Source organism: Nematolebias whitei, chromosome 13 (assembly GCF_014905685.2).
Source record: "Nematolebias whitei isolate Nwh7 chromosome 13, NemWhi1, whole genome shotgun sequence".
Lineage (NCBI taxonomy): Eukaryota > Metazoa > Chordata > Actinopteri > Cyprinodontiformes > Rivulidae > Nematolebias > Nematolebias whitei.
Genome location: NC_056510.1, coordinates 24,609,368 through 24,627,309, shown reverse-complemented (window position 1 = coordinate 24,627,309; position 17,942 = coordinate 24,609,368). Strand labels below are relative to the sequence as shown.

The window sequence follows — 17,942 nt, the reverse complement described above, 5'->3', positions numbered from 1 at the left end:
AATGTTTTGTTTGTTTTTGTTTTAGGGAAGGAATTCTGTTAACGTGTTCACAATGTAAACTGACTGTATGCTTTGGTGAAAATGAGACGTTCATACAGAAATACATTTGTGATACAAAAATTGAAAAAAGACCAACTTGAGAAACAGAAAGGCTATGTTCTCAAAAATGTTATATATCCATAAATACATACATCATCTTTATCCGTTTCTTCCTTTTCGGGTCGTGGGGGGTCACTGGTGCCCATGTCCACCTAGCGGGGGACGCCCTGGACTGGTCTCCAGTCCATCACAGGGACACATAAAGAAAACGAGACAAACAACCATTCACGTTCTCACTCACTAGGACAATTTAGAGTTACCAATCATCCTAACATGCATGTTTTTGGTCTGTGGGAGGAGACCAGAAAAAATCCACACATGCATGGATAGAACATGCAAACTCCACCCAGAAAGACCCCCTGCCAGGATTTGATGCGGCGACCTTCTCACTGAGAGGCAACAGCTCTAGCAACTGAGCCACCGTGCTGCCTGAAATGTTTAAACTATGAAATCTAATTAAAAACAAGAGGCCACAATGTATTTCTTTCGCCATATTTGTTCTGAAACAAAGAAAATCTGATTGTTGTGTTCATGTGTGCAGAAGACAAACTTCTGTAATTACACATCACTATTACTGGTCCTATTCAGACGTCTCAACACGTTGTAGTACTTCTACTAAGGATGTTCTGATGTCCACCAGTAGAGGGGAGAGCAGCTCTTCTCAACACTCTCTGTCTTTTTAAAAGCAGGTTTGTAAAACAAAAAGCACATTTTTAACAACCATGAGCTCTCTTTTGTTTATCCATAAAGAAAGTAATAATCAATCGTGAGTGATGTTTTGCTAAAAAAAAAATCAAATCAGAAATTAAAACAGTCAATGAAAAGGAAAATAAAGCTGACAGTTTGTTTTCTAACATATCTGGACCCATTTAGACTAAAATGAACATTTTTTTATACAAAATGAGGATACACTTACAAGAAATCCATTGCTTGAGTGAAATTTAATAAACATTATTAATTTAAACACATAATTATATTATTTTTATGTTAGGTGACTGTAATACTTGCGCTCTTTACTTTTGTGGAGCTTAGTCCTTAAAAAAGGGCCTCTTTCAAACTGACCAGTAAAGTATACACAGTTACAGCAAATATCCAAAGTCTGTAGTCGTCGTGTTTCTGCGTTTGGCTTACAGTACAGGTTTTTCCACTGCATGATTCACAATTATTAATGTCCTCCATGAGACTCACTCAGAGCGAGTGTGGGCTGAATGTTCTGTGAATGGGAGCCGGAGCGTGACTTCAGGTGCATCCCCTGTTCCATCAGCCGGTGCAGTTCGTTAGGACACGTTCGAACTAAAAGTCTTTCCTCTCTCATCAGAAACCTTTTGATCTCACTCTGACATCTCAGTACTACTTCACCATTTCTTAGTTTCACAGCCTTCAGTTTCTCACAGCGTCTTGAGATTTCAGTGTGTGACTCTGTTGCATGTGCAGGATTTGTTTTTTTTTCTTTTCGTTTTGCAGACACGTCTGCAGATTAGTTGTAGATTGAGTTTACACGTTGAACATAGCTAGCATAGGGCTCCACTTCCTCCACATCCTCCGTCTGAAAAATAAAATAAATGGGTGTTATGAACCAAACTAATCAATGTTCAGTAACGCGCTGAACGCAAAATTACTACTCACCCATGGTGATTTGTTTTGCGTGTCCAACGTGTGACACCGTCTGGTAAAAATGGCACAAAAAAAAGTTCAGTGACTCAACAAACAAGCTTTTGGTAAGTTATTTTTAGTTGTTTTTAAATTCAAACTCACCTTAGTAGTTTCACTTTTCGTAGTGCAAATACTGAGCCGCCTGCCAAAAATACAACAAATACCCCAATAATAGGTATAAAGACCCAAAGCCATCTGAAATCTGCCAAAAGAAAATCAAATAAGTTTTTTTTTGTTTGTTTTAATGTAAAAAGGAACAAAAACATAATTAAGTTTTTGTAAGTGGGGTTTGGCTATAGTTAGACTGGTTGATTTTATCCATTTAAACTTAAGTAAATCTGTTCAAATGAACATTATTTTGAAAATGCTTAAATGAATAACATCAGACAGACATACAGTTGTAAGTCATTGGTGATTAACACAAGACCTGACCGTGCAGAATCATAACCTGGGGTCTATTGTCACGAGAGAGAAAAAAGGTCAGCAGTTTCTGATCAAAATATCAGTTTCATGAAAATGTATTGTTGTGTAAGAATTATTAAAATAACATATTGAAAAACTCCAATGAAATTTCTAAACTAGACATTTTTAAGATGTTCTGGAAATAGCTCCAGTCTATTGGCTTGACTCCATGATGGGAAATGACTTCTATCACAGAAACTCTTGAACTATTCCAGTAACCTGCTGGGACACTGCTTCCTGCAGGAACATTGGCTTACCTGTGTTTAAAAATGTCTTCTGTTCAACTAAGACATGAATTTCATTTTTTTTTTATATAATCCCACAATTTGTTTTACTTTTCTCTGTTCTATTAACTACCGTAATTGTTCAAAATCAGATTTTTTGGGGTGTGTCTACATGGTCCCAATGAATCCAGATAGCAAAAAATAATGTAAAACACACATACACATTAAACAAAATCTAATGTCTTAAAGGGTTAAAAACTGCAAATCTATTAAAATCTAATTTTCTGCAACAGGGCTAATTCAAACAACAAATTAAATTCATATTATTATTATAATATCATTTATTTTAACTCAGCTCTGTCCAGTGTGCAGAAATCTGACCTTTTTGAACTTTTCGAACCTGAATGGTCCGCTCTTGATCCCAGGATGGGTGCTGGATAATACAGCTCAGGTTTTCTGGATTCATGCCTTCAGGGAGCTTCAAAACGCTCTCTACTGTAGCAAATCCCTCTGAGACAGACAGGGATGTCTCGGGCTCTGAGTTTCCTGTAAAACTCCAGCTGATGTTGGCAGCAGGATTTCCTCTTTCAGCTCTGCACACTGCCACCATCGTCTGGTTCCTCTGCTCTATCTTGGCAGAAAAACTTGGAGGAACTACATGTTAAAAGATAAAAGCACAGGAGAAAAAGCAACAAGTAGTTGTTTCAGTTTGATTCATCAAAAGTTCAGCCACATCTCCTGAAAACTAATTTATAACAACACAAGCAGTCATGCAGATTTTTTTTACTTAATAAGATTTTCTAATTAAAAATACTGTTAACAATAAGTCTTAATTATTCACAATAATATGTCTGAAATAGTTCAAATCTTATATCCAACGCCTTTCTGTGCAGTAAAGTCAATTGTCTCTCTGTGCACTCATAACATTAGTGTTAACTACTAAATGTAATTTTTTTTTGCAGGTATAAATCGGTTTGAGTTCAGTAAATCACAAATTTGAACACTTGCTCTTGCCAAGGGCAAATGCCTTCTCCTCCTCTCCCTCGCTTGCTTTTGCTCTGTCCTGTCTGTGAAACTGCTTACAGCCTCTCTTCTACAAATCTTCCGAATCATAGTTCATGGACCTGGATTTGGTCAGTTGGTCCCTCAACACAATTGATAACATTTCTTCGAAAAGAAGACAGGCTTTAGGCGAGCTGATTTGCCCTGTTGGCATGCACGCAGCTGGATATCTCATCGACTTGTTAGACTTGATGATGCGTCTATTTCTGCTGTCATCTGTGGATTTTAAGGACGCATATATAATTGGATTTATGATAGCTGGTTTTCTGCTTTTTGGATTTGGCTAGTTCCTGGTTTATCAACAAACAAGGAAGTCATCGGCAGCAAATTTGGACTCGATCAGGCTGCTTGCCTTATATGATGGCTTGGTTCGTGCCTTGAGCACCCAGACTTAAATGCTTTTGGCAGAATGGATCAGATCTCGGGGATTAATCTCAGGCACGTTTCATTGGTGTGGCCATTTAATTTGAACGTTTCGGAACTGAGTGGACCGACAGAGACTCAAGACGGATGTCATTAAAGTTCTGCCTGTCCCCAAAACAATCGTGTTTATCTGAATTTGGCTCCCTGACTGGCCTTGACAGGCCACCTTATCTCAATTTGCCTGGAAGTTTTGTAAACCTGAAGCTCTGCACCCCACCCTACCCCCACGAGTGTGTACTGATCTCGCCAGTTCCATCCATCCATCCATTTTCTTTACCCGCTTATTCCATTTTGGGTCACGGGGGTCGCTGGTGCCCATGTCCAGCAATCACTGTGCGAGGGGCGGGGTACACCCTGGACGGGTCGCAAGTCCATCACAGGGCCACATAGAGACAAACGAGACAAACAACCATTCACTCTCTCACTCACACCTAGGGACAATTTAGAGTTACCAATCAGCCTAACATGCATGTTTTTGGTCTGTGGGAGGAAACCGGAGTACCCGGAGAAAACCCATGCATGCACAGAGAGAACATGCAAACTCCACCCAGAAAGGCCCCTGGACCGGGGTTTGAACCAGGGACCTGCTCGCTGAGAGGCAGCAGCTCTACCAGTTGCGCCACCGTGCTGCATCTCGCCAGTTGAACTGAGCAATTTTATCTGAACTCTGCAGTGCTTCTGTGCCTCTGTGTTTCATCTCTGGACTGTTCACCGTCCTTGCATCCCATCACCCCCCTCCCCCCCCCATGTAATGTAGGCATCATTATGTGCTTGTCTGTGCAGGGTGTTTTTTTTATTATCAGGGTCTTTCTTCTCAGTCAAGAAGAAAGCCTTTGATAGGATTTTGTTTGCCTCCAATGTCCTACATGTGTTCAATTTCACTACTTTTTTGTCTGTCTAAACAGATCTCACTTGTAAATGAGTCTCCGAGGCTCAGTGTGATTTATCTGTCTAAATAAAGGTTGAGAGAAAGAAAGTAAGCACAACCAGAATTAATACATAAGATGCACTGGATTAAAAGGCTCACTGTCGAGTTTTGAGAAAATTAAAGGATTTTAAGTGTGCCTTATAGCCTGAAAAAATACAGTAATAAAAACTGTTAACGATAAGTCTTTAAGTATCATTTAAATATTCACAATATTAAATATTAATTAGTTAAAATCTTATGTTCAATGCCTTTCTGTGCAGTAAAGTCAATTTTCCCTCTGTGACTCATAACATGCAGAAGTCCTAAACCTAAATGATTAGCACTCCCAGATATTCATTTGATTAATAAAGAAGTTATTGCTTGTTGTGTGGGCGTGTAATAAATTCATACCTGTGAAAGTCACGTCAAAGTTGTAATTTTCATTTCCTCCTTTGTACACCGTCTCACACCTGTAGATCCCGGCATCTTTGGATGAGAAGTTTGGGATGTGCAGGTACGACTGATTGGTGGTAGTGTTTTGTACAAGCTTGCCATCTTTGCAGCTGTCAAACTTCTCCCCTTCTGTGCTCAAGGAGATCTTACAGGTTTTGTATTTCAAGTTTATATTCCAGATAACGTAGATGGTCTCGTTCCACGTCTTATTGCTGCATGTCAGGTTTGCGCTGCTCCCAAGTTTGAAAGCTGCGTTTTTGTTAACTGAGGATAAAAATATATATTTTAGCGATTTATGATGATTAGATAGTCATAATAATATTTATTCAGATACGCAGTATTACCAAATATCAAGTTATGCGTATATCTTTTGATTGGTTGCACTAACCTAACACCAAAAGTAAAACAGTTACACAATAATTCCATATGCGACAGATACTGCATGCCAAAGTAAAACATTAAAACATGAAAATACTATTTTTTAAATTAAAGTAACTATTCATTCACACTCTATTCATTAAACTAAAAAAAAAAATTTATACACACCAAAAACATTATCTGAATAAATACCATTTTTATATCTCTGTTGTTTTTTTATACCTACCCTGGGATTAGACATATTTGCATATTAGTTAAAGAAAAGTGCGAGAAAATCAGTTTACCATGAACTTTAAGAGGCGGAGAAGTTGAGTTTGGGTTCATGGAGGAGTGTTCATTAGGTCCTGAGGGATGAAGGTGAATGTTAGGTCAAGATTAGTAAGTTAGAGAGTTGTCTTTGCATTAGTGAGTCAATCAATCAATCAAAGAACAGTGGAAACCATTAGTAGATTTAATAACTAGGTATTAAAACAAGCATGTTAAGTAAGATCAGTGGTATTAGACAGAAATACGTCTGACAGATGAATAAATATAAGTTTTGTTTGTTCAACTTTTTCACAAAGAAAACCAAAGACTAAATAGAAAAGAGCATTCTCACTGGAAATCTGATACTAAAACGAAGGAATTACCGGTCAAAACTTCAGAGGTTATGGTTGAAATTTGCGTCTTAGAAGAAGTTTGTGGCCTTACAGTAAGCTCTTCAAAGAAAGGTGATGGAAAGTTCAGGGCCCACGGTTTACTACGTGTGGATATGAGGTCTGACTGTTTACTTCTGTCAGGTCGAGCAAAACACTCAAGGTGGGATCGTCAAACCACAGCTCAGAGACCCCACGGTGGAGAAAAGCTGCATCATTGTGTTCAAACCAGAAACCAAGACGTCTGCCCAACAAGTGAGCCGCTTACTCATTCAGAAAATACGGGGCAACTTTTCCTACAGCTGTTATGGAACAGTTTTTTTTTTTTTTTCTCGAATGCTTTTTGGCCCACTTCTTTGTTCAGTTTATTTTTTTTCCAGAGATTGTTTGCACTGTGAGTCATAATTAAAAGAAATCTCAGCGACGAGAAGTAATCAGTTTGAGAAGAAAAAAAAAGACAAGTTTAACAATACGCTGTGCATTTTTAAAAGATGAAAATGAACCTGCATGAACATTCTAGCCGCAAATATGATTTCGTTAAAACATTCAGATAGATCCTCGCACGTTGATCAAAACAACATGTCTTTAAAAAAAAGACAACTGGGTTGAAAAATAATTTGAACAGTTTTTATATTCAAACCTGCATTTGTGCTCCATAATTCAGACAAAAATATCAAGAAATAAATCCACATTGTGTTTTTCATCTTTTCTTCTGTAAAGTCTCGTCACGCCGTCATGTCCAAACCAGGCTCCTGTGCTGTCACCTAATCTCCTCAGCTCAAACGATTTCTCCTCCTGTCTGCTTTAGCTCCTCGACCTCACCAAAACAAACCATCGGTCCTTCGCAGCCTCTGTGAAACAGACACATATAAGATGTGACAAACTGATCCCTCCCTGTTCTTCCTCCTCCTCCTCCTCTCCAGAGAGCTTTCCACCCAGACGGCTGCTCGTTTCTCCCACACAGGATGAGATCTCAAAAGTCAAGACACCGGTTTCCTTTCTTGTCAGTCACATGATCATCTTCCTTCAAAAGAGACTATAAAACACAGAGAAAACATTGTGTGGCAGGTGTAAACGGACATAAAATGATGGAGTTTTTAGAGTTTTCTGGTAATGTTTTATTAAATCTGTATGAAAATGTACTTTTATAAGTGCTGAAAGTTATACACACTTAAATGAGACAAAAGAGATATATGAGTAAGTTTGCTAAAAATTAAACTTAAGGGCTAAAATAGGCAAATGTTTAGGACTGAGATATTTTTGAGTCTTAGAAAAGGTATGGAGGTTTTTTTTTTTTTTTTTAAAACAAGGAAAGGCACCATTTTTAGAAACTGCTGTCAAAACTTGATTTTTACGCCTCATATATTCCAATATGTATTATAGATGAAAAGAGATTGGGAATAACCTAATTAAAAGATTCACTGGTACTCGTTAAGTTGGAAATCAAAATGGTGCCAAAACAAGCGATTCTTAAAGAACAAGATGTGTGACACTTTATACAAATGAAACTAAAAATAAGAGGGAAGTTAATCCTCGTGAGGAGAGGAAGAAACTGAAGATTGATGGGCTGCTAAAATATTTCTTGTTAAAATACAGTATTTTTCGGACAGTACTTAAAATCCTTTAATTTTCTCAAATATCAACAGTGAGCCTTATAATCTGGTGTGCCTTATAGTCCGAAAAATATGGTACTAAAAAAAATGTTCAGTTTCAGCATTAAAATGAGTTTCCATTTGTGAAACGTGGTGGTGACGGTGTCATGGTTTGGGCCTGTTTTGCAACATGAATCAAGTTAGACCTGCTTGAAACATAAAGCCACCACCTCAACAAAAATAAAACTGTTATAATGTGTAAAATTTAATGTTCAAGCAGATTCATGTTCTGACAATAATCACAATGTTATCACGTTTTGACGGGGAAACATTTGTGTTTAAACAAGGTTACAATACAAACACGTAAAATGATACTACATTAGTAGCTATACTGTAATTATATTAAAATATTTATTCAGAATGAAAAAAAAATGAAAATGTGAAAAAAAGCAATATTGTTAAAAAGTATCGCCTGAACTTCTCACGTGATATGGTTCTCTTTATTGTGGCAGCTTTCACAAAACATTACTGGTTAGTCAGGACCGAACATTCTGAATTATTCTGGTAAATTCAGAAGGAATGACACCTACCTGTGAAAAAATATAGAAATTCAACAGAATCTGGGTCAAACAGCAAGAAAACCTCAAACATGCAGTGAATCCAAACAGCTCACAAGTGATCAGGTTTGAAAACTAATGATTATTGTGACCTTATTTCATTAGGAAAGTGGAATAGGAATAACATAAAGGCTGGAATTTATTGTTTACACAGTAACATTTATTTTTTCCAACTGACATGGAGGACTAATAAAACAACGGAAACTAGATCTGTGTTCAGTGGGGGAAGGGGTGGGTGCTGCACCAGATACTGGAGGCAACGTTCATATTTTTTCACACATTAACATGTTACATGAAAAAAATTATCTTGGAAAATGAATCATAATTTAAAAAAAATACTCATTTAAATTAAGATGAATTGCCACATAAAATGTGTTTTTTTAATATATTTGGATTTTCTTATCCTAAGAAAAACTTAAAGCAGCTGTTCTTGCATTTGAAATGTTAAATTAAATCATGATTGAATTAGATTTGATTGATTTTATTTTGAAATGAAACTATCAAAACTATTAAACTCTCAGAAAAAAACTGTCTAAAACCACAATGAGGGGGTCCATTTAAAAAATACTTATTAGAAAAGAACAAGGCAGATGGTCAACAAGTGTAATTTCTAAATGTGAAAAAATAAATCTATGTAGTTAATGTCCGCTTTTTATTAATAAAACGTTCAGTTTACGCATTGAAACTTGTTTTCATTTGTTAAACACAGTGATGAGATGGTCATATTGGTGACAGATCAATGAATGTCATTAATTATATGATATAATTATATATATTTCATGAATTCTTAATTGTATCAATAAATTTATAAGAAAGCCATTGCAACAACTGCCTGTGGAGTAAAACTCAACAGAAAGTGAGTCATATAACAGGACATGCCAATCATCCTGAAAATGGTGTAAAATGTTTACATGTTAGGATGCCAAAATAAAAGTCCTGACTTTACTCAAATTGTAATGTTTTGGAAAAATGTAAGAATTATTTTTTTTACCCAACAAAAATAAAAAATAGCTCTTTTTTTTAGCAGATTGTTGGATGAGGGCTTCAGCACACAATGAAAGAAAATGTTTACATCCTTTATACATAAACATGTCAAACTGGACCAATTACTGCCAAAAAAATTAATATTAAAAACAGAAAACTGAAAAATAAAGAACATCAGAAGAATTTAATTGCCAAGTATTCTATTGGGTTTGTGTAAGAATTTGTTTTTAGGTCATTATTAGAACAAATACTTTTTTATCCACAGTACATATATATGGACCATTTTTATATTTAAAACACTGTAATTCATGTAAACTAGTATGGTTTAAACATTAACGTCACTCTATGTGAACATCTCTATGTAGTTGTGAACAAAAAATCACTCTAATGACACTTTGACTGGTGATATGTGCTGCTGATTATCCATGCTGCTGATCTCATGCTGCTGATTATTTCATGCTGCTGTATTCATTCGTACCCATCTGCTCACCACAGACTCATGTTTGTGACGCCATATTGTTTTACATTATTAGTGTTTAACGTATATCTTAGATCTTTTAGGTACCGTTTGGTGTTTGTTTAGCGCAGGGGTCTGCAACCTGCGGCTCGGGGGCCACATGTGGCTCTTTGGTCCCTCTGCAGTGGCTCTTTCAGACTTTGAACAAAACTAAAATAAAACTGTGTTTTTAATTATTATTATTATTACCAACAATAAAAAATGGCTAGTTTTAGCCAATTTCCTGTCATTTTCAAATATGTGAACAATAGTACAAATACAAAGTGTAAAACATGTGGACTATATCATGCTAGTAGTTTGTTAGCCGCTTTAAGTTGACTTCCAGTCTCTCAGCGTAAATGTAAAATGAAAAATGTAACTGTATATCCAACAAACTGACCTATTTTAATGTCTTTGACTTTATGCTTCAAGTAGGATACTTAATTCTTCAACAATTAAGAGAACTCGCATACAGAGTTTAGTGTTTTAAATTTTATAAAATTGTTAAAATTACATAGTTTATCTTTCTTTACATGAATCTGGTCCTTTTGTTTTTGTATTAAAGTGTAAAAATATCAATAAATGTTAGACATTTTTTGTTTTATATCACCCCCACAGGCCTGAAAAGCCATCTCCAACAAACTTGTAGTGGTCCACGGGCCACCAGTTGGTGGTACAGTTGCAGCAGGTTTTGCCGCAAGGAATGTGGCAAAAATGTCTCTTTTTATCGCAAAGATTGCAGACCCCTATATCTTAGATCCTTAGACTGTTCCTTTTTAAACTTTATATTTTCGCTGTTGTTGGGTGTAACTGGGACCCTGTGTACATAATTCCATTCCACCTCATGTACCACATGCGGTGAAATGACAGTAAACCTTCTTGTACTTGAATTTGAACATATTTTGATATACTTAACATAAACGTAACATAAGATAAAGCTCAGCCAAAAGCCTTAAGACTTTAAAGGTTCTGTAAAATATTGAGATAAAGCCGAATAATCACAGTAGGAAAACTTCTGTTGGGTTGCTTAGACAAAATAGATCAGATAAGAACTCTTTTATGCTGACTGGGTGCAATGATGGGTGTGCAGTGATCTCATGTGGGCTGGTGTCAGAACATCCTGATGTTTAAGGGCCACACTGAGCTGCAAACCCGAGCTGTTGTTGTGGGCGCAGGCATGAACTCACGCCGTCCTTCACTCTGCAGATGACAGCTCTAACTAACAACAGCGCGTGGGAGTCACTTTGCGTGTGCGCGGTGTGTCTGCAAACAGTATGCGGACTTTGTGGTTAATGAGTACGTCTTGAAGTGAGACATCACCCATTAACTGTCTCGCTTAGGGATAGGTGAGGCAGATTAACTCGGCTTTTCCTTTTTCTTCTGTTTACTCTCAGTTTGATTGTTTGACAAAGAGGGGAAAGATGAAGATCAGCACAAAAGCAGATAGAGATCAAGAAAACACCTTAAATAACCAATCTTTAGTAAAAGTAAGACCGTTTAAGGTTTTTGTTTTAAGTAGAGCAACATGAATGTGACAAAGAACTATTAGTGGAAACCTACAGTAAAATCAGACGCAGCCAGTCGTTTTTAGGAACATCTAATATTAGACTTTGTTTATGTCATCTGGACAGCAGAGTTTCAGCTGACTGTGAGCTGGCGTGTTTCAGGAGGAACTAGCTTTTTGGTTGAATTACAAAACCTCCAAGTTCTCAAGTCACATTGCTCAGCTGTAGCATGCAAAGATCCCGATCCAATAAAGGGAAGAAAAACAAAGTAAAAAAGCTGATCTGGTGAATTTGAAGAGCAAAAGGCATGGGTCTTGTGTCACATTATTATGAGCGTTTGTGTGTTTCGATGCATCATTTCCCTTCGATAGCAATGGTTTCCTGTTGCTGTCATAATGGAGTGTTTATAGCTACCCTCAAATTACCGAATGCTCTGAAGGGTGAAGATATCAGAAAGCTGAAAGAACAACTGAACACTTTGCTTATATTTTTAAAGGATTTTAATACCAAGAGACATTTTAGGAGAGTTGTCAAAGAAAGCTAGTACTCTTATCAGTAATGGCTAAAAGTCTCCCTGCTCCATGTTGTTCAATATCTCTGATGAAACTTGACACTAGTTTAGACACTGAACACAACAGCAAAATTACCCTTTTAGCTTTATGTTGTGTAAATAACGGTACAAAGGTCTTATTTCTTAATGCTCTTTAAAATAATCATCAAACCTAATGAGGGTTCTGATAGCTGACATCTGTTGTATGTCCATGCTTTATGTTGGTTTTATTTATTTTTATGATCTTTTAATGACGTCATGAAACACTAAGTTTGCAAATAAAAATCTCATTTCAACTTTATCAAATTGTCTTCCGACTTTTTTTTTTATTTTTTATGCACAACAAACAAATGACTGAAGCTATTTGTTATATTTTGTTGTTGCTTAATTGTAATGCACACATTTATGCAAGAAGAAACACATTTAACAGCTTGAAATGAGTTTTTCTTTCCACAGTGGGCTGTCCTGATAGTTCTCAAAGTGGAAAACTTCAAATTTTACTAAACCAACCTGTCATATTGGTGAGTTTAATAAACTTCAGCAGCCAGACGACCAAGAAGTAACACACAGACTCAATGTAAAAGTATGAAATAAGTTTTATTTACAGGTGGAACTGGACTGAAATCTGTCTGAAGAGAGTGGACTGAGCAAAGTAGACTGAACTGGATTTTGTGTGGAGTGGATCTTTCTGATTCTTGTTCTTGTTTCAGGCTTGAAGGAGGCAAGAGGTTCCACAAAAACAGGTGATGGGGAGCAGGTGAGACTGGAGACAGTGAGTGAACAGGTACGGACAGAAGCTGGAGCTGAACTTCCAACTTAAATCCTTCATAGAGACAATGGTCCCAACAGACGATGTCATCCAGAACAACAGGCTACAAAACACCTCTTCATGGACATGAGGACCACCTGAACCCTGGATTCACCAAAGATACCAGCACAGGAAAGTTTCTCTATCTTCATCAAACTAGTTGTCAAAATCTCCAAAGGTTTAGTAAGCACAAACTGAAGTCTTCACCAGTTGTGAGTAAATGGATCACTGCCGAGTGTTGGATCAGTTCCACCTCTACCTTGGTGGTAATCAGCTCTAACAGGTCCTACTTGTGTGAGACCTGCACCCTCAGCTCATCTGCAACAACAAGGAGAAAAAAATTAAAGGGCAAAGCAAAATATGTAAAATACAATTCTCACACCACCAGAAACGTTCTAATATTTTGTTTTTTTTACTGGACCTTCATTTGTAAAATACTATAAAATGGAAATTATTGTAGTTTGACTCTTCCTTTATTCTGTCACAGGTCACGAATGCAACAGATCCTGGGAAGAAACTGGGACGAAAGGATGAATAAGATTTGGAATTAGATCATCAGAGGTACAGCACAGGTTGAACAACTGGGAGATAAAGTTAGAGAGGCCAGACTGAGATGGTTTGGACATGTCCAGAGGAGGGACAGTGGGTATACTGGTAGAAGGATGTTAGAAATGAAGCTGCCAGGAAAAAGACAAAGAGGAGATATATGGATGCAGTTAGAGAGGACATGGAGGTAGTTGGAGTGAGGACAGAGGATGCAGAGGACAGAGTGATGACCCTTGAAAAAGGGAGCAGTCTAAAGAGAAAGAAGAAGAACCAACAAACTTTGGGAAAGACAAACTTTGATAATGCATTCTTTGACATTTAAAACAACCATGATTTAATAAAAGAAAAAGCAACATCTCATCACAACGAGAATCATATTTTACTCTGGGTGGAAAAGAAATGTTTACCTTGTATTTTAGTTTTACATCAGTTTTTCTTAAAGCCTATAGACTCCCACACTAATCAACAGAGTTCTACCACAACCTTGGTATATATATGTCCAGAAAAATGTGTGTGTGTGTGTGTGTGTGTGTGTGGGGGGGGGGGGGTTCAGTCTTGTATAATAAATCAGAAATTATCTTTTAACTTTTCCAAGCTTTATGCACTTGTTTTGTAACTATCACTCGACCTTTTGATTTCAAAATGTAAAATAGCCACGTGTTCAGTCTGGTTTGCAAGATGAGGCAGTCTGCTTATAGTGAAACTAAAAGAATTGTCACACTTATTGTTTAAAAACTCAAAGGCAGTTGGAAAGGTGGGTGGAAGGCCAAGGCAAATACATGTTTTTATGACTACTTACTAAATCTTCTGCTGGACAGGAAAATTTAAGAGGAACAGAAATCTAAAAAAAAGCAGAATAAGCAGAAACTTCAATGAGCAATGGTAGGTATGAGGCCAAAAGTTAGAAAACAAGAGGTGTAGATACTGAGGGAGGTAAAAATGATCAAGTGAGCTACGGGTAGCAAACTGACAAAAAGGTGTAAAACAAGAGCAGGAAGCAAAACTGAGCACTATCTTCAAATGTTAAAAAAAAAGTTGTACTTAAACAGGAAAATAACCGAAACATAGACTGTAAAATTCTGACAACAAGCAGTTCCAACAAAAGATGACCAAAACCTCCAACTCATCCCAAAAGCACTTGTGGTGAATGATGTGGTGATTTGTAAGAAGATAAAGTATAGTTAGTGTGACATTTTAAAATGTTTGTTATTGACCAAGATCTTTTTTATTTCATTTCACCTTTATTTTACCAGACATAAACACTAAGAACAAATTCTTATTTACAGCTGGCCTGGCAGCACCAACAGACACTTGTAGGGAAGAGAATCAATATAAATAGTCAAAAACAACAAAATACAGAAGTCATTAATAAACAAGGAAATCCCAAAGGGGGCAGCACGGTGGCGCAACTGGTAGAGCTGCTGCCTCTCAGCGAGCAGGTCCCTGGTTCAAACCCCGGTCCAGGGGCCTTTCTGGGTGGAGTTTGCATGTTCTCTCTGTGCATGCGTGGGTTTTCTCCGGGTGATCCGGCTCCTCCCACAGACCAAAAACATGCATGTTAGGCTGATTGGTAACTCTAAATTGTCCCTAGGTGTGAGTGAGAGAGTGAATGGTTGTTTGTCTCGTTTGTCTCTATGTGTCCCTGTGATGGACTTGCGAACCGTCCAGGGTGTACCCCGCCCCTCACACAGTGATTGCTGGACATGGGCACCGGCGACCCCCGTGACCCAAAATGGTATAAACGGGTAAAGATAATGGATGGATGGATGGAAACCCCAAAGGACATTAACAACTGTTCATTGTCAAAGTTAAACATTACTAAGCATGAAAACATTTGCAAGTTTCTTTAAAAATGGCTTTTAAATTGTTTTTAAAATTAGAAACTGAGACAAGCGAAGTCAGACTCAAAGTTTGTTGAAGCAGATTCCAGTCAGATGGAGCAGCAGAGACAAAGAGAGGCTTGGTCTTTAGAGTTGATAACAAATACTGAGAGGATCGGGCGTTATACTTCAAAACTGGTATCCTGATGCATGCTCAATAATCCAGGTAGAAAAATCCAAAAAAGTTAAATCTGGTCCTCTGGACATTCAAAAAAAAAAAAAAGCAAAAAAATATAGAAACGTTTCGTCTCTCATCCGAGAGACTTCTTCAGTCTGAAGTGCTGTATTCAGCTCAGTCTCTTAAATAGCACCTTCTCAGAGTGGATCAACCAGTTTTGCTGCTGACAATCAAAACCAGCTGATCACATGCTCAAGAAGAACCATCAGCCTAACAATGGATCATTAGCACACTGACGGCTGTTTACTGTTCACAGAGGGCTGAGTGATACTAGCAATCACAGCATTGTAAGAGGGGGACAGTTGAACCCGGAGGCCTCCACCCCTGTTTAATGATGGACGATTTCTTTTCACAAAGATGGCCTCCTTTACTCCTCTCTCAAACCATCGTTCCTCTCTGTCCAGGATGTGAACATCTTCATCCTTGAAAGAGTGACCGCTGGCCTGGAGATGAGTGTAGACCGCAGAATCCTGGCCTGATGATGTTGATCTTCTGTGCTGGGCCATCCTTTTGGCCAGTGGCTGTTTAGTTTCCCCAATGTAAGACTGATCACAGCCCTCCTGACACTGAACAGCATACACAACATTACTCTGTTTGTGCCGGGGGACTGGATCTTTGGGATGAACCAGTCTTTGCCGTAATGTATTTTGGGGTTTAAAAGCCACTGGGACATTATGTTTAGAAAATAAACGTCTCAGTTTCTCTGATACTCCCTCAACATACGGAATGACCACTGGTCTGGGTCTGGGTTCCTCCTTTTCACCTGATGGCTGACTGGAGTCCTGTTTGGGTTTCTTCTCTGCTTTCAGGAAGGCCCAGTTAGGATATCCACATTGCTCTAGAGCCTGTTTTACCTCTTCTATAATATCAACATTTACATTTGTGAAGTCCACTGAGGAGGATATATTTCCTCCTCCATGACCTAACCACATAAATGTAGTTTTCTTGGCATTTAAGGACAAATTTAAGTCAGAAAAGGCCCGCTGGATTTCAAGAAAACCACATGCAAGGGGCTGCACAATCTCATTTGGAGTAGAATCAAAAGCATATAAAATAGTGTCATCGGCATATAAATTGATGGAGGCCTCACTAACAGAATGTGATATATCATTTATAAATATGGAGAAAAGAGTTGGACTAAGAATGGAGCCTTGGGGTACACCTGAGATGGCTTGAATTTTTAACATTCTGTTTTTGAGCAAATTATTAAACATGTTTATATTCATAGAATATATCATTAAAATTACACAATTTAATACTATTATTTTAACCACAGGCTTGATACTTGTGGTTTTAGCACACTTGCTTTGTATTAAATTTCTAAATTAAAAAAACCTTCAATACAAAAACAACTGGACTTTATTTGTAATAGAAGACGTTTCGCTCCTCATCCAAGGAGCATTCTCAATTCAAAGAGCAGTGAGTGTGGGGTTCAGGTTATAAGGCTGAGATAAGATACACATGTATCTTATCTCCACCTTATAACCTGAACCCCACACTCACTGCTCTTTGAATTGAGAAAGCTCCTCAGATGAGGAGCGAAACGTCTTCTGGCCACTGGAATTAAAGTAAAACCTGGAGGAAAAACACCCGTCGTGCCTTTTTTCTTAAAGGCAACTTAACTTAATTTCTAAGATCAGGTCTTATACCAGAGATCAGGGACTTTGAGGATTCTGCTCAGTATCTTAGCTGTTCCTAGGATTACGTTCTTCTGGACACAGATCTCTAAAGTTGTACCAGGAATCATCTTCCAGTTTGGGGGTCACAGTACTGAGTACACTGATGACCATTGGAACCACTGAGGCCTTGACTCTCCACAACTTCTCACAAGTACCACAGTATCTTAAGCCTGGTATCCACAGGTCTGGTTCTTGTTGTAGCCTGTTGTGTCCGGTTCTAGTGGGACCTCTATTTTTGTGTCTCCACTTTGCCTATAGTTCCCGTTTAGTGGGCGGATTATTAAGATCAACGCACCTTACCAGCTGGTGGCGGTAGTGCTACATTAAGCTCTTTTCTAAGCACCACTAACATGTATTAGAAGAAGAGCTGGAAAACAACACACAACCAAAATGGATGACCTCCGTGAACTTGAAGCAGAACCAGCCGCACAGCCCATCCTGGTCTCTGTCCCACAAGATGGAGAGCAGGGCCGAGGTGTCAGAGATGCTCTGATGGAGTCCCTCATGAGCTGTAACTTATCCTAATTCCACCCCTTAATCTTTTTTTACCTCCCCAGCCTTCCTTACATACAAGTGAACGTTAAAGTGTTGATTTGAAAATAAACATGGATTAATAATTATTCTTGTTTTTTTAATGTACAGACATGCCTTATTACCAGGTTCGTGTAAAAATGGCAAAACAAACACTGCTGCTGTGCTTCTATCACATATGATGCGTTTTTTACTGTAGTTTTAGAAAAACTGTATACTCTTTAATTTTTGTTTTTAACAAAGAACCAAAACCTACAACAAGAACTTTATATTTGTTTAT

The 17,942-nt window shown here is 37.8% G+C and overlaps 1 protein-coding gene across 1 annotated transcript; it reads right to left on the bottom strand.

Annotated features, from left to right (window-relative positions):
• Nucleotides 1–1,419: 1,419 nt before the first annotated feature.
• si:ch211-214p13.9 (cell surface glycoprotein CD200 receptor 1) lies at nucleotides 1,420–7,000 on the bottom strand. The gene is made up of 7 exons (XM_037686504.1): nucleotides 6,937–7,000; nucleotides 5,946–6,005; nucleotides 5,242–5,547; nucleotides 2,820–3,092; nucleotides 1,855–1,954; nucleotides 1,726–1,765; nucleotides 1,420–1,645 (listed from the first exon to the last, which is right to left on the bottom strand). Exons 1-7 carry the CDS (start codon nucleotides 6,998–7,000, stop codon nucleotides 1,577–1,579), a joined length of 912 nt encoding a protein of 303 aa, XP_037542432.1. The 3' UTR covers nucleotides 1,420–1,576.
• Between the last annotated feature and the right edge of the window lie 10,942 nt (nucleotides 7,001–17,942).

What these genes read in the sequence shown, in the direction of transcription:
- si:ch211-214p13.9 (XM_037686504.1), bottom strand. Translation starts at nt 7,000, where the DNA reads ATGAAAAACACAATGTGGATTTATTTCTTGATATTTTTGTCTGAATTA. An exon ending in GGTTCGAAAAGTTCAAAAAG is followed by an intron (nt 1,955 to 2,819) that starts GTCAGATTTCTG and finishes TTCTTTTGGCAG; the next exon opens with ATTTCAGATGGCTTTGGGTC. An exon ending in CGCAAAACAAATCACCATGG is followed by an intron (nt 1,646 to 1,725) that starts GTGAGTAGTAAT and finishes TTTATTTTTCAG; the next exon opens with ACGGAGGATGTGGAGGAAGT.